General features: G+C 44.5%; 1 protein-coding gene across 8 annotated transcripts in view; it reads left to right on the top strand.

The window, feature by feature from the left end:
* The first annotated feature begins 2,140 nt into the window (after positions 1-2,140).
* The window catches only part of ZCCHC10 (zinc finger CCHC-type containing 10), a 31,876-nt gene continuing 14,562 nt past the window's right edge, over positions 2,141-19,454 (top strand). For 5 of the 8 annotated variants that reach the window (XM_012505418.2, XM_012505416.2, XM_012505415.2 and 2 more), the window contains exon 1: positions 2,141-2,334. In XM_012505418.2, coding sequence (XP_012360872.1) covers positions 2,294-2,334 — 41 coding nt within the window. In that variant the 5' untranslated portion in view covers positions 2,141-2,293. Of the gene's footprint in view, positions 2,335-6,549; positions 6,616-19,454 lie in introns of all 8 variants that reach the window. The other 3 variants (XM_012505413.2, XM_003259957.4, XM_012505417.2) reach the window with 1 other exon arrangement.

Below are 19,454 nucleotides of genomic sequence, written 5' to 3'. Positions count from 1 at the left end.
ACCAGATTCCACTTTTACCAGTTACAGCACTGAGGTTTCCTAAATAGTTACAATAACCAATGGTAAAACATAAAGGGTAAAAACATTTTTTAAAAAAACAATAGCGCCATCCTGGTGCGTTGGCTCATGCCTGTAATCCCAGCACTTTGGGAGGCCAAGGCAGGCGGATCACCTGAGGTCAGGAGTTTGAGACCAGCTTGGCCAACATGGTGAAACCCTGTCTCTACTAAAAATACAAAAATTAGCCAGGCACGGTGGCAGGCGCCTGTAGTCCCAGCTACTCTGGAGGCTGAGGCAGGAGAATCACTTGAACCCGGGAGGTGGAGGGTGCAGTGAGCCAAGATCGTGTCACTGCACTCCAGCCTGGGCAATAGAGGTAGACTCCGTCTCAAAAAAAAGAAAAACAGGGTGCATGTCCTTTGACCCAGCAATCCTACTAGGACGTCATCTTATGGCAACACGGGGGATTGTTTAAAAATTTACTCTTTCTGTTGTTGTGGTAAATGATCTAATTGTTCAGCAATAGGGTAGTGGCTGGATACTTGGGGAATATCCATGTAATCCATAACATAATGTATAAAAAGAATGAATTAGATCTATATGTGTGGACATGGGAAAATATTTTCTTTTCTTTTTTTTTGTTTTTGAGATGGAGTTTCACTCTTGTTGCCCAGGCTGGAGTGCAATGGCGTAATCTCGGCTTACTGCAACTTCCACCTCCCGAGTTCAAGCGAATCTCTTGCCTCAGCCTCCCGAGTAGGTGGGATTACAGGAATGCACCACCACACCCAGCTAATTTTTTTTGTATTTTTAGTAGAGATGGGGTTTCTCCATGTTGGTCAAGCTGGCCTTGAACTCCCAACCTCAGGTGATCCGCCCTTCTCGGCCTCCGAAAGTGCTGGGATAACAGGCGTGAGCAACTGCGCCTGGCCGGGAAAACATTTTCATAAATACACTGAGGAATGAAAAAAGCAAGCTGGAGAACACAACATGTAAGAGCCCATTTTTTTGAAGAACAAGTTGTGCTCAAAGGTCACATCATCACCTTCCCTAACTGCTAATCACTCTTTAATGCCTTACTCTGAAATGTTTTGCGTTAGAGTACTTATGCCCATGGGAATAGTCTTCATTCATTGTCTGTAGAAAGTTCCATGTGTACACAGATTTTATTTGTTCAAATGCTCTGTCCTCAGCTCCTAAAACATTTTAAGTGTTAATTATTAATTGAAAAAATATGGCTGGGCGCGGTGGCTCACGCCTGTAATCCCAGCACTTTAGGAGGCCGAGGCGGGTGGATTATGAGGTCAGGAGATCGAGACCATCATGGCCAACATGGTGAAACCCTGTCTCTAGTAAAAATACAAAAATTAGCTGGGCACGGTGGCGCGTGCCTGTAATCCCAGCTATTCGGGAGGCTGAGGCAAGATAATCTCTTGAACCAGGGACCCGGAGGTTGCACTGAGCCGAGATCGCGCCACGCCACTGCACTCCAGCCTAGTGACACAGCGAGACTCTGTCCCAAATAGAAAAAAAAAAAGGAAAAAATATGGATGACCCAGAAACACACACACACACTTCAGAAAGTCATATATATTTCAGAGAACGTGGGTTTTAAGAGAATAATAGCTCCGTGAGCTGACGTTAGATGTAGATGCAGCTAAAATATTCTAAAATATTTGTATAGTCTTTTTCTGCTTGACAAAGCGGGTTTAGTTATACAGTCCCATTTAGTACTTGTAATAACGCTGTGAAATACATAAAAAACAGAAATAACGTATATGTTTGTACTCTATGGCTTGCTAAAGTCATTCTTTCAATTGATGGTCCCAATCCTGGTCAACTAATTCCTTTCTATTCTCCAGACTACTTCTAGTTTTCTGAACACCACAGTTTCATTCTTTGTCTTTGTATGTGTATCCCTCGTTCGAGAATGTTGTCCTCATTTTCCACAGATAATGTTCTTGACTGTAATCATCCTTTGAAACCCTTTTCGGCCCGAGAACCCGAGACCCACACTGGAGACACTAGCCCCTCCCGACCACCAGCCCCTCCCATCCCGACCCTCCAGCCACTCCAGCCCCTCCACTTCCGACCCTCCAGCCCCTCCCCTGCCGACCCACCAGCCCCTCCCCTTCCGATTCACCAGCCCGCACTAAGATACTGCGGCGGAGGCTGCCCCAGAGCCCCTAGAGACCGGTGTGGCCCCGCCTACGTCTACGGCCTCCCGGTTGGAAGCCCCGCCCTTCCGAGGAGTTTCCCAAAACCCTGCGCGGCCGGCTTTCACCGCGCTAAGATGGCGACTCCCATGCATCGGCTGATAGCCCGGAGACAAGCGTAAGTAAGGATCCGGCGCGGGCCTACTGGAGGGCTGGGAGCGGGGAAACGCGCGTCAACGGGCTGGTTTCGGACCCCTATTGGGACTGGCGGAGAATGTCCGTTTCTCAAACACGCTTCTGCCTCCCGAGAGGCTCGGGCCCGGGCGATAAGTCTGGTGACCGTGGGTTAGCGATTTCGCGGAAGACAGCCGCGTAAAGTCTGCGGCACGGGACAGAGCGGGGTTTGAAGACAACTGTCGTTTTTGGTTTCTCTGAAGGGAACGCCCATAGTTGGTCACTCAGTGATTTATGCTCCTCCGCGAACCCCACGCGTGGACAGGGGAGCCCTGAAGCCCCGGTCTGACACCTTTATTCCAGCCGACGTAAACCTTCAGTTTCCTATTCAGCGTCGTCCAGCCCAGCTGCCTTTTCCTACTTCCTTATTCTAGCGCCTTCCCTAGGAACACCCTGCCTACAATGCCGATTGCTTTCCCAGGCTATCTTATCACCTTTTGCTACTCATTCTCCCTTTCAATAAATATTAATTTATTTAGTTCCTACCGTTCTGTGCCAGACATTGGGTATAAATAAAAAGAGGTGTTCAAGACAAAATCCTTGCTTTCAGAGAGCTTACATTCTAGTGATGGAAGCAGTCGATAAACCACAAATTGTAAATACAGCTGGTGATAACAGCTTTGAAGGAAATAAGCTGTTGTGATGGAAAGAGGGAAAGGCCCACTTTAGGTTGGTTGGACTGGAAAGGCATCTCTGAAGAGGTGGAATTTGAACAGAGATTTAAAGGGTGAAAAAGGAACAGTCATACGAGGATTTTGAGAAAGAGCATCCGGATAGTGGCATAATTGCTTTGAGCCTGAAACTTACGTTTTACAGAACGGAAAGATGGCCATTACGCCTAATGAACAAGAGAGAGTGGCAGAAGAGATTCACAGCTGACAAATAATGCAAGGGTCACCCCAGATGCCTCTTTCTTTTTTTTTTTTTTTTTTTTTTTTTTTGAGGCGGAGTCTTGCTCTGTCTCCCAGGCTGGAATGCAGTGGCACAATCTCGGCTCACTGCAAGCTCCGCCCCCTCCGGGTTCACGCCATGCCCCTGCCTTAGCCATCCTGTTGCCTTAGCCTCCCGAGTAGCTGGGACTACAGGCGCCCGCCACCACGCCCGGCTGATTTTTTGTATTTTTAGTAGAGACAGGGTTTCACCATGTTAGCCAGGATGGTCTCAATTCCCTGACCTCGTGATCCGCCCGCTTCAGCCTCCCAAAGTGCTGGGATTACAGGCGTGAGCCACCGCGCGCGGCAACCCCTTTCTTATAAAGCTTTTTTTTCCAACAGCCTTTGCACATCCAAACATCTGCCTCTTTTTCATAAATATTTCATGCCATCTCCATTTTCATGTCTATATGTAGCTCAAAGTCTGCTAGTATATATATGTGTGTTTATCTGTATATCTTTTTATGTATTTTTAATTCAAATAATCTCTTTCTCTTCTCCTTTCCATGTACCCTTTCAGGCCTGATGAGAAGAGTTCCTCAAATGTACAGACAGACTTAGGGAGTTAGAATAGTAAGCTTGGTGAAGGAAGAAGGCTCGAAGTCAGACAGTTTGTTTTTTTGTTTTTTTTTTAGACGGAGTCTCACTCTGTTGCCCAGGTTGGAATGCAGTGGTGCGATCTTGGCTCACTGCAACCTCTGCCTCCCTGGTTCAAATGATTCTCCTGCCTCAGCCTCCCGACTAGCTGGGACTACAGGCGTCCGCCACCATGCCCTGCTAATTTTTGTATTTTTAGTAGAGACGGGGATTCACCATGTTGGTCAGGCTTGTCTCGAACTCCTGATCTCAAGTGATCCACCCACATTAGCCTCCCAAAGTGCTGGAATTACAGGCATGAGCCACTGCGCCCACCATTAAGTCAGACAATTCTGAGATCAAAAATAGGATGATGATATTTAAAGGGAGTGCTAAATGATGTCACCAGGGTCCCATTTCTCCCTGTCTGTCTCTCATGCTTGTTCTTTCGTTGTTGGCTCCATATTTGGCTAGGCTCTATTCTTTGCTCCCAAGATGGCTGCAGTATCCAGAGTCCTATATATTCTCTCAGCTTCAAGTTGATTGCACTTCTTTGGTCTAGATTGGATTACATGCCCTGTGCTAAACCATGCCTGTGGGATTGTGAAGCTCTGATTGATTTAGAGATCTTATTCTCCTTTCAGTACAATTGAATGGATGACCATAAGCCAATGATGACCAGGGTGGATAGGTCAGAGGAGGTAAATGAATGCAGGATTGGCAAAACCAATGTCCACTTTAAATATGAAGTGAAAATAAGACTTAGCGTCTGAATAATACTGCTATTTCTTGTTTCAGAAGTATCAAAAGTTAAACAAATTTTTATTTTTTTATTTTATTTTATTTATTTATTTTTTTGAGACAGAGTCTTACTCTGTCGCCCAGGCTGGAGTACAGTAGCACCATCTCAGCTCACTGCAAGCTCCGCCTCCCAGGTTCACGCCATTCTCCTGCCTCAGCCTCCTGAGTAGGTGGGACTACAGGCGCTCGCCACCACGCCCGGCTAACTTTTTGTATTTTTTTAGTAGAGACGGGGTTTCACCGTGTTAGCCAGGATGGTCTCAATCTCCTGACCTCGTGATCCGCCCACCTCGGCCTCCCAAAGTGCTGGGATTACAGGCGTGAGCCACCGTGCCCAGCCTTAAACAAATTTTTATATCTACAATGTATCTGTATTTGGTACATGAGTTGCATGATTTATTGTAAAAGACAAATCTTACCTTTAAGGAGCTTCTGGTCTTGTTGGGAAGCAAACATGTGGCATATTATAAAAACTGTTGTGGTATACAGAGTGTAAGTCTCCAAGGGATTCAGCAAAGGAGGGCCTTTAGAGGCTTGCGAAGTCCAAGAGAATTTGGGGGGAAAGCAGGAGAGGAGCCTTTACTTTCATTTTATATTCATCAAAAAGTTTTAATTTTATTTACAAGGAGCATATATTACTTCCATAACAACAAATTTAAAATAGTTTTTAAGTTAGTAATGAGAAATGAGAAAGTACTATAATCAATTTTTTTTTTTTTTTTTTTTTGAGATGGAGTTTTGCTCTTGTTGCCCAGGCTGGAGTGCAGTGGCATGATCTTGGCTCACGGCAACCTCCGCCTCCCAGGTTCAAGTGATTCTCCTGCCTCAGCCTTCTTTTTTTGTTTTTTTTTTTGAGATGGAGTCTCGCTTTGTCACCCAGGCTGGAGTGCAGTGGCACAATCTCAGCTCACTGCAAGCTCCGCCTCCCGGGTTCACGCCATTCTCCTGCCTCAGCCTCTCCAAGTAGCTGGGACTACAGGTGCCCGCCACCACGCCCGGCTAATTTTTTTTGTATTTTTAGTAGAGACGGGGTTTCACTGTGGTCTCGATCTCCTGACCTCGTGATCCGCCCGCCTCGGCCTCCCAAAGCCTCAGCCTTCTTTAGCTGGGATTACAGGCGTGTGTCACTCGCCTGGCTAATTTTGTATTTTTAGTAGAGACGAGGTTTCTCCATGTTGGTCAGGCTGGTCTCGAACTTCTGACCTCAGGTAATCTGCCCACCTCAGCCTCCCAAAGTGCTGGGATTACAGGTGTGAGCCTTATCGTTCTTTAAAAAAAAAAAAAAAAAAAAAAAAGGTATTTGGACTAATAGAAGAAAACGGGAAAAAAGCCTAGATACGAACTCCTCATTCAGTAGATCTTTTGGAGACTTAACTAGTCAGTCTACTAAATCAATTGGAATGAAATAATTGATTTAATTATTTTTACCTTGTAAACTGTACTTTCATCTACCTATATTAAGTAAATTATGGAGTCTAGGCACTATTTGGGGTCATTTCTTCTATTAAACCTTATATGAGATTCCACTACTCCTTCTTCAACATCCAGAGTCGTCATCAAACTTGGCTTGAAGACTTCCAGTAATGTGTACTTACCTCCTGAAGTGGCCTGTTGTGTTTTTCAAATCTATCTAAAAGTTTATGTTGATCTGAAAAAAAGATAATATTTATAAAGTTAAACCCCACTTCTTTCTTACTCCCTTGTTTTTGACCCTTGCTATGATTTTAGTCAGTTAAAAAACCCTGTTTTCTACCTGAATTGTCATTAAGTCAGACCTCCCCTCCTTGTATTGATTTTCTGGACTTAAGTGTCAGACTTACCTTTGTCCTTGTTAAATTTCATCTTGTTAGATTCGACACAGAGTTGCAGCCTGTCAAGACCTTTTGGATCCTGATTCAGCCATCCATCATTATTAGGTATCCCTCTCAGCTTTGTGTCAACTGCAGGTTTGATAAATATGTACATTTGTGTCCTCATACAAGGCATTTATAAAAATGTTGAACAAGGCCGGGTGTGGTGGCTCATGCCTGTAATCCCAGCACTTTGGGAGGTTGAGGCGGGTGGATCACAAGGTCAAGAGATCGAGACCATCCTGGCCAACATGTTGAAACCCCGTCTCTACAAAAATTAGCTGGGTGTGGTGGCATGCGCCTGTAATCCCAAGTACTCGGGAGGCTAGGGAGGAGAATTGCTTGAACCCGGGAGACGGAGGTTGCAGTGAGCCGAGGTCGTGCCACTGCAGTCCAGCCTGGCGACAGAGCGAGAGTCCGTCTCAAAAAAAAAAAAAAAAAAAAAAAAAAAAAAGTTGAACAATACCAAACCATGCAGGCCATAACTGAATCTCTCTCTATATTGTCATGCACCACATAACAGATCCCATATATTAATTCTATGGTTGTCCCATAAGATTATAATGGAGCTAAAAAAATTTCTGTTGCCTAGTGACATCTTGATGATCCTGACCCTGTGTAGACCTAGGCTACTGTGTGTGTGTCTTAGTTTTTAACAAAAAAGCTTAAAAAGAAAAATAAATTTTAATAGAAAACAGCTTATAGAATGAAGATATAAAGAAAGAAAAAATTTTTGTACAGCTATAAATGTGTTTGTGTGTTAATGGTTATTACAAAAGAGTCAAAAAGTTTTAAACATTTATAAGTTATAAAGTAGGCTGGGTGCAGTGGCTCACGCCTGTAATCCCAGCACTTTGGGTGGCCCATGGTGGGTGGATGACCTGAGGTCCAGAGTTCAAGACTGGCTTGACCAACATGGGGAAACCCCGTATCTGCTAAAAATACAAAATATTAGCCAGGTGTCGTGGTGGACACCTGTAATTCCAGCTACTTGGGAGGCTGAGGCAGGAGAATCACTATCACGTGGGAGGCGGAGGTTGCAGTGAGCCGAGATCACACCATTGCACTCCAGCCTGGGTGACAGAGCAAGACTCTGTTTCAAAAAATAAAAAAGTTATAAAATAAAATTGTAGTAAGCTAAGATTAATTTATTATTGAAATAAAAAAAGTTTATAAATTTAGGGCAGGCTAATGTACAGTATTTATAAAGTCTATGGTAGTGTCATGATTACTGTAGCTTCATAATAAGTCTTGAAACCACGTGTTTGATTTTGCTCTTTTTCAGAGTTATTTTGACTATTTTAGATTGTATTTCCAGATAAATTTTAGAATTAGCTTACCAAAAGCTGCTGCGATTTCAGCTGGGATTGCATTGAGTGTACAGATCAACCTATGGAGAATTGGCATCCTAACAGTATTGAGTTTTCTGATCCGTGCATATGTATATCTCACCATTTATTTAGGTCATCTTTAATTTCTCTTAGCAGTCTTTTGTAGTTTTCAGAGGTCTTGCACGTCTTTTGTCAGATTTGTCCCTAAGTATTGTAATAGTGTTTTTTAAAAATTTTAGTTTCAAAAGGCTGGGCGCGGTAGCTCACGCCTGTAATCCCAGCACTTTGGGAGGCTGAGGCGGGCGGATCACAAGGTCAGGAGATCGAGACCATGCTGGCTAACACGGTGAAACCCCATCTCTACTAAAAATACCAAAAATTAGGCCAGGCGCAGTGGCTCACGCCTGTAATCCAGCACTTTGGGAGGCCGAGGCGGGTGGATCACGAGATCAAAAGATCCAGACCATCCTGGCTAACACGGTGAACCACGTCTCCACTAAAAATACAAAAAATTAGTCGGGCGTGGTGACGGGCGCCTGTAGTCCCAGCTACTCAGTAGGCTGAGGCAGGAGAATAGCGTGAACCCGGGAGGCGGAGCTTGCAGTGAGCTGAGATTGCACCACTGCGCTCCAGCCTGGGCGACAGAGCGAGACTTGTCTCAGAAAAAAAAAAAAAATAAATAGAAAAAATTAGCCGGGCATAGTGGCGGGCGCTTGTCCCAGCTACTCGGGAGGCTGAGGCGGGAGAATGGCATGAACGCGGGAGGTGGAGCTTGCAGTGAGCCAATATTGCACCACTGCACTCCAGCCTGGGTGAGAGAGCGAGACTCCGTCTCAAAAAAAAAAAAAATTTTCAGTTTCAGTTGTTGCTGGTAGTCTTGTGTATAATGATCTTATGTCCTCTGACCTTACTAATTTATTAGTTCTAGTAGCTCTTTTTTTTTTCTTTTTTTTTATTAAGAGACAGGCTTTTGCTCTGTCACACAGGCTGGCGTGTAGTTGTATGATCATATCTCATTGCAGTCTTGAACTCCTGGCTCAAATGATCCTCCCACCACAGCCTCCCGAGTAACTGAGACTACAGCTGCAACCCACTACATTCAGCAATTTTATTTTTTTTTTTAATTTATATTTTTTTAAGACAGAGTCTTGCTCCGTGGCTCAGGCTGGAGTACAGTGGCGCGATCTCGGTTCCTTGCAGCCTCTGCCTCCTAGGCTCAAGTGATTCTCATGCCACAGCCTCCTAAGTAGCTGGGATTACAGGCTAATTTTTGTATTTTCAGTAGAGTCGGGGTTTTGCTGTGTTGGCCAGGCTGGTCTTCAACTCCTGGTATCAAGTGATCTGCCTTGGCCTTCCAAAGTGCTGGGATATTACAAGTGTGAACCACCACTCCTGGCCACAATTTTATTTTTTGTACAGGCAGGGTGTTGCTATGTTGCCCAGGCTTGTCTTGAACTCCTAGGCTCAAATGATCCTCCCAGGCCAGGCGCGGTGGCTCACGCTTGTAATCCCAGCACTTTGGGAGGCCGAGGTGGACGGATCACGAGGTCAGGAGATCGAGACCACGGTGAAACCCCGTCGCTACTAAAAATACAAAAAATTAGCCGGGTGTGGTGGCGGGCGCCTGTAGTCCCAGCTACTCGGAGAGGCTGAGGCAGGAGAATGGCGTGAACCTGGGAGGCGGAGCTTGCAGTGAGCTGAGATCGCGCCACTGCACTCCAGCCTGAGCGACAGAGCAAGACTCTGTCTCAAAAAAAAAAAAAAAATGATCCTCCCACCCCTGTTTCCCAAAGTGCTGGGATTATAGGCGTGAGCCACTGTGCCTGGCCTAGTCGATCTATTTTTTGGATTCTTAGGTATTTTTTAGATAAATGGTCATCTTTTATGTTCTCTTTTTGGTATGTACTGTTTTTTTTTTTTTTTGAGATGGAGTTCCACTGTGTCACCCAGGCTAGAGTGCAGAGGCACGATTTCAGCTCACTGCAACCTCTGCCTCTGGGATTCAAGCAATTCTCCTGTCTCAGCCTCCCAAGTAACTAGGACTACAGATGTACCACCCCACCCAGCTAATTTTTTTATTTTTAGTAGAGATAGGGTTTTACCATGTTGGCCAGGCTGGTCTTGAACTCCTGATCTCAAGTGATCCACCTGCCTTGGCCTCCCAAAGTGCTGGGATTACAGGTGTGAGTCACTGCACCTGGCTGGTATGCACATTTAAAATTTTTTGGTTGCATATTAACCAGTTGCCCTTTGAAAAATTTGTGCCACTTTACATTCTCACTAGCGGTGTCCATTTGCAGAGTGGTTATTCCCTGCTTTTGCCAACAATAGGCATTAAAAAAACAACTTTGCCAATATGGCAAGTGTGTCCTAGTATTTTTGGTATCAAAGAACGTCATTTCATGTAAAAAGCCTGTACCGTTAAAATACATCCCTCAGCCTTACCTTAGCAAATAGAAATGAATATTGTTTGAATAGATAATTCATTTGGGTAGAAAGAAATGGTAATCTTTGTTTTGAAATTATGTTTGTCTAACTCAGCAATCTTTATGGAAAATTAGTAATTTTAGGGGTGATTTGTGAGTTGTGAGTGTTTAAAACATAAATATAAAATATGTTAATCATACCTGGGCTTCATTTGTTTTCTCTCTCTCTGTCTCTTCTTTTTTTTTTTTAGAGACAGTGTTGCCCAGGCTGGTCTCAAACTCCTGAGCTCGGGTGATCCTGCCTTGGCCTCTCAAAGTGCCAGGATTATAGGCATAAGCCACTGCGTCCAGCCTCATACCTGAGCTTTAGATGATATTTGTGAATGTCGTATTTATAACAATAAAAAACAAACTCCACAATGTCTGGTGGATATTTTTAATGACTAGGGTCCCAAGCTATCGGTTTCTCAATATGGAGAAGACAACCTATAAGCTTGGAAAAGAAGGCTATGGACCCCCATCCCCAACACCCTCACATATTTTCATTTTTAGGGAAAATCGTGAAAGGCTTTGAAATGGACAGAAAGAAAAGATGATTACTGAGTGCTCTGTCTAGTCCACCCTTCCTGGCTATGTGACTCTTTGAGGACCTGCTTCTTTCATTGTCTTTGCACTGTTTCTCAAATCTTTAAGTCATAGGAAACTTACAGTATTGCAGAAGATTCTTGCCCATAAAAATGCAGTGCAGAGGCTGGGCGCGGTGGCTCACGCTTGTAATCCCAGCACTTTGGGAGGCCGAGGCGGGCGGATCACGAGGTCAGGAAATTGAGACCATGGTGAAACCCCGTCTCTACCAAAAATACAAAAAATTAGCCGGGCGTGGTGGCGGGCGCCTGTAGTCCCAGCTACTCGGGAGGCTGAGGCAGGAGATTGGCATGAACCCGGGAAGCGGAGCTTGCAGTGAGCCGAGATCGCACCACTGCACGCCAGCCTGGGTGACAGAGCAAGACTCCGTCTCAAAAAAAAAAAAAAAAAAAAAATGCAGCGCAGGCTGGATGTGGTGACTCATGCCTGTAGTCCCAGCACTTTGGGAGGCCAAGGTGGGCTGAGGCCAAGGATCACCTGAGGTCAGGAGTTCAAGACTAGCCTGGTTAACATGACAAAACCCTGTCTCTACTAAAAATACAAAAATTAGCAGGGCAGGGTGGCACGCCCTGTAGTCCTAGCCACTTGGGAGGCTGAGGCATGAGAATCGTTTGAACCTGCGAGGCGGAGGTTGCAGTGAACCGAGATTGCGCCACTGTACTCCAGCCTGGATGACAGAGGAAGGCTCCGTCTCAAAAAAAAAAAGGGAGAGGCCAAGGAGGGAGCATCGCTTTAGCCCAGGAGTTTGAGACCTGATTGGGCAACATAGTGAGACCTTGTCTCTATTGTAATTAAAAAAAAAAAAAAAGCTTGCTGAAGTTCATATAGCTATGTAGTGAAAGAGTAAAGATTTCTTTAAAACTTTAAAGAAGTGCTGGGATTACAGGTGTGAACCAACACACCTGGCCTTGGTTTATTTACTATCTGTGCACTAGAGTTTAATTTTGTCTTTTTTTTTTTTTGAGACAGATTCTCACTTTGTTGCCCAGACTGGAAGGCTGTGGTACGATCTCGGCTCACTGCAACCTCCGCCTCCTGTTTGGTTTCAAGCGATTCATAGGCCTCAGCCTCCCGAGCAGTTGGGACTACAGGCATGTGCCACGACACCCAGCTAATTTTTTGTATTTTTAGTAGAGACAGAATTTTGCCATGTTGGCCAGGCTAGTCTCGAACTCCTGGCTTCAAGTGATCCACCCACCTGGTCTCCTAAAGTGTTGGGATTACAGGAGTGAGCTACCACATCTGGCTGTCTCTTTAAACTTTGTATAGAATCGTTCAATTTGGATTATTCTATCTTATATCTTATGTTAAATGAAGCTGTAATTTATTCATTGTTATTACCATGAAGTATTCCACTGTATTCTGTACCACAAATTTCTGTTCTACTTTCATATTATTTCCAATTTTGAGGATACTGCAAATCATGCTGCCAAGCACAGTGGCTCATGCCTACAATCCCAGCACTTTGGGCCGGGCGTAGTGGCTCACACTTGTAATCCCAGCACTTTGGGAGGCCGAGGCGGGCGGATCACGAGCTCAGGAGATCGAGACCACGGTGAAACCCCGTCTCTACTAAAAATACAAAAAAATTAGCCAGGCGTGGTGGCGGGCACCTGTAGTCCCAGCTACTTGGAGAGGCTGAGGCAGGAGAATGGCGTGAACCCGGGAGGCGGAGCTTGCAGTGAGCCGAGATTGCGCTCACTGCACTCCAGCCTGGGAGACAGAGCAAGACTCCGTCTCAAAAAAAAAAAAAAAAAAAATCCCAGCACTTTGGGATGCTGAGGTGGGAAGATTGCTTGAGGCCAGGAGTTTGAAACCATCCTAGGAAACATAGTGAGACCCTATCTCTACAAAAACTAAAAATATTAGCCATGTGTGGTGGTGGGCACCTGTGGTCCCAGCTACTTGAGAGGCTGAGGTGGAAGGATGACTTGGGCTCAGGAGATTGAGGTTGCAGTGAGCCATGATCACACCATCGCACTCCAGTCTGGGCAACAGAGTGAGACACTGTCTCAAAAATGAAAAAAAAATCATGCTATGGACATTTTTATAGTTCTTCCTCTTCCCTTCCTTAACAATGCAATCCTAAAGGTATTGGGTAGAATAGAGTACACTAGGTGTCTATGCAGAGGGTCAACTTGGCTTTGAAATATTAGAGCTGAATGTGGGGTCAGGAGAGCACCTACAGAGGAGCTTGAACTGGCTTGTGATGTCAGCAGGTTGTAGAGGTCATCCAGTAGTGGGGAAGTCCAATGCAGGGTGTCAGATCCCAAGCTGGGTGAAAGGTGTCCACACGAGGCAGTTTAACAAAAGTTGTCTCCTCATGGAGAGAACATCCACACAGGGTATGTGAGTGGGTATAATTTGGTATAGGGTACCGGAACCTGAGTATAAAGAGAAATGTGTCTGGGGGGCCCACCTGGCAATGGGAGTCGCGGGTGGGGGTGCAGGGCAGACTCCAAGCGAAGTTAAGAGGATATGGGGGAGGAGGCAGCAGTGGCAACAATGGGCAATTGGTTACATAAGGGGAATTGACCAAATAAGTAATCTATTAAGGATAGTGGGAGCCAGGTTTCTTCCTGAAGAAGGAAGTATAGAAGAGAAAAATAGCTGGGCGCAGTGGGTCACACCTATAATCCCAGCACTTTGGGAGGCTGAGGCGGGCGGATCACCTGAGGTCAGGAGTTCACGACCAGCCTGGCCAATGTGGCGAAACCCCACCTCTACTAAAAATACAAAAATTAGCCAGGTGTGGTGGCAGGCGCCTGTAATCCCAGCAAACTGGGAGGCTGAGGCAAGAGAATCAATTGAACCCGGGAGGCGGAGGTTGCAGTGAGCCGAGATTGCGTCATTGCACTCCAGCCTGGGCACAGGCGCAAAACTCCGTCTCAGAAAAAAAAAAGAGAAAAATAAATAATAATTGCTTCTCGGCTTTTTGGCTAAGATCAAGTGGAGAAAAATTTAAAAATCTGTGAAATTGGGTTAGAATTAAAATTATCAGTGTGAAGTCATGGTTTTCAAAATATTAAATATAGATGTCAGTGTGTATATTTGACAGATGAGTAGGTGTGTTTGTTCCCTAGCTCTATCCACTGACACTAACTAGGAGCAGCAATATCCCAGTAACAGCAAGCACGTGTGTGCACCCATGTTGGCTCCAAACATTATCAGAGCACCTTGGAGAAATGGCTGGTTTCAGGGCTGGAGCAGGGAAAATACAAACTAAGCCTATATTTTTTTGTTCTTGTACCAGAAATCAAGGAAATACCCAAATAATAAAGGAGCCATGTCAAAAGAACACAGAATCCAGCTTGAAGGGGCTCCCACTGACCAAAACTGTGACAATTTGAGCCTCAGACTAAAAGACGGTGATGGATTATAACCCATTGAATAAAATGGAAAAACATTAATCCACACTCATGAATAAAGGAACTAAATATTTAATGAGGAGTAGGATACTTACGGACTTTCAAGTATTAGCCCACAAAATAATTATTAGTTATCAATTGCTGTGTAACAGATTACTCCTAAAATTTAGTGGCTTATAACAATAAATATTAATTCACAGTTTCCCTGGGTCAGGAATTGAGGAGTGACCTAGGCGAGTGGTTCTGACTCAGGCTCTCCCATGTGGTTGTTATCAGGATGTTGGCAGGGGCAGCAGTTATCTGAAGGCTTGACCAGAGCTGGGAATCTGCTTCCAAGATGGTTCACTTACATGGCTATTGACAGCAGGGTAAGGTTCCTTGCCACATGGGTCATTGTGGAGGCTGCTTGAGTATCTTCATAACATGGCAGCTACTTGACCTAGTCTTCAAAGTCACACTCCCTAACCTTGCTTCATTCTGTTAGTTGGAAGCAAGTTGTGAAGTCCAAGCCACACCCAAGGAGAGGGGAATTACAATTCCACAAAATTTGTGAACATATTTTAAAACTGCCACAATTACAAAAGGGTGAAAAGTAACTTTACAGGCCAAACGCGGTGGCTTCTGCCTGTAATCCCAGCACTTTGGGAGGCTAAGTCAGCCAGATCACTTGAGGTTAGGAGTTCGAGACTCCTAACCTGGCCAACATGGTGAAACCCCATATCTACTAAAAATACAACAATTAGCTGAGTGTGGTGGTGCACACCTGTAATCCCAGCTACTCGGTAGGCTGAGGCAGGAGAATCTCTTGAGCCCGGGAGGCAGAGGCTGCAGTGAGCTGAGATCACGCCACTACACTCCAGCCTGGGTGACAGAGCAAGACTTAGTCTCAAAAAAAAAAAAAAAAACACCTCACGGTGGCGAAGTCTGGTAGATACTCCTTAATCAAGGGATCAAAGTGAACATCATCAGTAAGAAGACAAATTGAAATCTTATGTTAACGTGATAGGATACAATGAGAAGTACACAGCATCACTTCTGTTTTATTCCTGCCAAAGATACTCAGAGATATCAGATGTGATAGCCAGCCTCTAAGATGGACTATGATGATGTCTGTCTCCTGGTACACCCTTGTGTAATCACGCATTATACCATGGTTGGTCTGTGTGATCAGTAGAATACAGCAAAATTTATGGTCTTGGTCATTCATTCTGGGCAAAGCTGTGTTGTAAGTAGCACTTTCGAAAGGCCAACATGGCAAGGAACTAAAGCCTTCTGCAAATAGCCACGTGAGTGGGCTTGGAAGCAAATTTTCGAACTCAAATTGAAGCACACTGCGAAGATACCTGGCTTGTAATCTTCTAAAAGTGTCAAGATCACGAAAAGCAAGACGTGACTGAGGAACTCTTCCCTACTGAAGGAAACTAAAGAAATGTGACAAGTGCAACTCTGGCGCTGAACTGAATTTGCTATATGGGACATTAAGACATTTGATGAAACTTAAATGTGGTCTAAAGAGTAAATAGCGCCGGGTGCGATGGCTCACGCCTATGATCCCAGCACTTTGGGAGGCCCGGGTGGGCGGATCATCTGAGGTCAGGAGTTCAAGACCAGCCTGACCAACATGGAGAAATCCCCCTCTACTAAAAAATGCAAAAAAAATTAGCCAGGTGTGGTGGCTCATGCCTGTAATCCCAGCTACTGGGGAGGCTGAGGCAGGAGAATTGCTTGAACCTGGGAAGCGGAGGTTGTAGTGAGCTGAAATCGTGCCATTGCACTCCAGCCTGGGCAACAAGAGCAAAACTCTGTCTCAAAAAAAAAAAAAAAAAAGTAAATAGTAGGAATGTATCAACATTAATTTCTTGATTTTGATTGATATATAGGAGAAGGTTCTAGTTTACAGAAAATATGCAGGAAAATATTCTGGGTTGATGAGGAATCAAGTGGGCAACTTACAAATGATTCAGGAAAAATTATTTGAAACAGAGTTAGAACTTTTCTGTAAGGTTGTGACTGAAAATTTTTAAAAGCTATAATACATAAAGGAAAAGCAATATTGTAAATATTTTTTGGTATACTTTTGCATGGATTTCTATTGCATACAAGTAGAATTGCTGGGCCATAGAGTAAGCATATCTTTTCAACTACAGTAAATGGTTGTTTTTGAGGCTTTTTTTTTTTTCCAAAATAGTTGTACCAATTTGTATTCTTATCAATAGTGGATGGATGTTTCTTTTCCTACGTATATATATATATATATATTTTTTTTTTTTTTTTGAGACGGAGTCACTTTGTTGCCCAGGCTGGAATGCAGTGGCGCGATCTTGGCTGACCACAGCGTCCGCCACCTGGGTTCAAGCGATTCTCCTGCCTCAACCTCCCGACTAGGTGGGACTACAGGCGTGCACCACCATGCCCAGCTAATTTTTGTATTTTTAGTAGAGACGAGGTTTCACTGTGTTGTCCAGGCTGGTCTCGAACTCCTGACCTCGTGATCTGCCTGCCTCGACCTTCCAAAGTGCCGGGATTACAGGTGTGAGCCACCACGCCTGGCCTCCTTTGCTACATATCTTTGCTAACATTTGCTATTACTAGTTTTTATTTTTAGTCTTTCTGGGAGGTGTGTAGTGGTATTTTGTTGGGGTTTTAATTTGCTTTTCTTTGATTTATAATGAATACTTTTTCATATGTTTATTGTTCGTTTGTGTTTCCTAGTCCCTTTTTTTTTTTTTTTTTTTAGATGGGAGTCTCACTCTGTCGCCCAGGTTGGAGTGCAGCGGTGCTATCTTGGCTCACTGCAATCTCTGCCTTTCGATTTCAAGCAATTCTCCTGCCTCAGCCTCCCAAGTATCTGGGACCACAGGTGTGCATTGCCATGCCCAGCTAATTTTTTGTATTTTTATTTATTATTTATTTATTTATTATTTTTTTTATTTTATTTTTTATTTATTTATTTATTTTGAGACGGAGTCTCGCTCTGTCGCCCAGGCTGGAGTGCAGTGGCGCCATCTGGGCTCACTGCAAGCTCCACCTCCCGGGTTCACGCCATTCTCCTGCCTCAGCCTCCCGAGTAGCTGGGACTACAGGCACCCAGCACCACGCTTGGCTAATTTTTTTGTATTTTTAGTAGAGACGGGGTTTCACCATGTTAGCCAGGATGGTCTCCATCTCCTGACCTTGTAATCTGCCCGCCTCGGCCTCCCAAAGTGCTGGGATTACAGGCGTGAGCCACCGCACCCAGCCTATTTTTTGTATTTTTAGTAGAAATGAGGTTTCACCATGTTGGCCAGGCTGGTCTTGGACTCCTGACCTCAAGTGATCCACCCACCTTGGCCTCCCAAAGTGCTGGGATTATAGACGTGAGCCACTGTGACCAGCCCCTAGTCCCATTTTTGTACTATCTTTTCATATTCTACTTCGTCTTATTTTTCTGTTATCCATCTTTTTTTTTTTTTAATTAAAATCTTCCCTACTTGTTGTTTTACAAGAGCATTTTGTCTGTTACTGGCCTTTTGAATTTCTGTACAATTTTTTTTTTTTTTTTTGAGATGGAGTCTTACTCTGTTGCCTAGGCTGGAGTGCAGTGGTGTGATCTTGGCTCACTGCAACCTCTGCCTCCTGAGTTCAAGAAATTCTCCTGCCTCAGCCTCCCAAGTAGCTGGGATTACAGGCATGCACCACCACACCCAGCTAATTTTTGTATTTTTAGTAGAGATGGGGTTTCACCGTGTTGGCCAGGCTGGTCTCAAACTCCTGGCCTCAGGTGATTCACCTGCCTTGACCTTCCAAGGTGCTGGGATTACAGGCGTGAGCCACTGAGCCTGGCCCACTTTTTTCTGTTTTTTTTTTTTTTTTTTTTTTTTTTTTTTTTTTTTTTTTTTTTTTTTTGCGATGGAGCCTCTCTCTGTCGCTCAGGCTAGGGTACAGTGGCACGATCTTGGTTCACTGCAACCTCTGCCTCCCAGGTTTGAGCAGTTCTCCTGCCTCAGCCTCCCAAGTAGCTGGGGACTACAGGTGCATGCCACCATCCCCAGATAATGTTTTAAAAATTTTTTTTGGTGGAGATGGGCTTTCACCGTGTTGCCCACGCTGGTCTCGAACTTCTGACCTCAAATGATCTGCCTACCTTGGCGTCCCGGAGTGCTGGGATTACAAGAGAGAGCCATGAAGCCTGGCTGTATACATATTTTAGAATGAGCTTGTTAAGTTCTACACCCAGAAAAACTTTTGGGATTTTTATTGGAATTGCTTTGAATCTATACAGGAATTTGGGGAGAATTGACATTTTATAATACCAAACTTTCCAGTCTTTGAACATGGTATATCCCTCTATTTGTTTAGCTACTTTTATTGGTATTTAATTTATCTCAGTCAGGGTTTTTTTTTTTTTTAGATGGAGTCTCACTGTATTGCCCAGGCTGGAGTGCAGTGGTGTGATCTTGGCTCACTGCATCCTCTGCTGCCCAGGTTCAAGCAATTCTCCTGCCTCAGCCTCCCGAGTAGCTAGGATTACAGGTGTCTACCACTGCACCCAGCTAATTTTTTTGTATTTTTATTAGAGATGGGGTTTCATCATCTTGGCCAGGATGGTCCTGAATTCCTGACCTTGTGATCCATCTGCCTTGGCCTCCCAAAGTGTTGGGATTACAGGCGTGAGCCACCACGCCTGGCCTAAGGTTTGTTTTTGCATAAAAGTCTCACACTTCTTTTCTCTGTTTTCTAGGTATTTGGTAGTTTTTAGGATTATTATAAATATTATCTTTTTAAAATGTTAACTTATGCAGTGGCTCATGTCTGTAATCTGGGAGGCCAAAGCAGGAGGATTGCTGGAGCCCAGGAGTTCAAGACCAGCCTGGGCAACTTAGTGAGACCTCTTCTCTAAAAAAAAAAAAAAAAAAAATTTTAATTAAAAGGTTCCTTTTAGCCAGTTGTGGTGGCTCACACCTGTAATCCCTACACTTTGGAAGGCCAAGGCAGGTGGGTCACTTGAGGTCAGGAGTTCGAGACCAGCCTGACCAACATAGTGAAACCCTATCTCTACTAAAAATACAAAAAAATTAGCTGGGTGTGGTGGCTGGCGCCTGTAATCCCAGCTACTCGGGAGGCTGAGGCAGGAGAATCACTTGAATCCGGGAGGT

The sequence above is a fragment of the Nomascus leucogenys genome, chromosome 2 (genome assembly GCF_006542625.1).
Source record: "Nomascus leucogenys isolate Asia chromosome 2, Asia_NLE_v1, whole genome shotgun sequence".
In the NCBI taxonomy this organism is placed as follows: domain Eukaryota; kingdom Metazoa; phylum Chordata; class Mammalia; order Primates; family Hylobatidae; genus Nomascus; species Nomascus leucogenys.
Note: the sequence above shows the minus strand (reverse complement) of the source record. Positions and strands in the feature narration are given on the sequence as shown.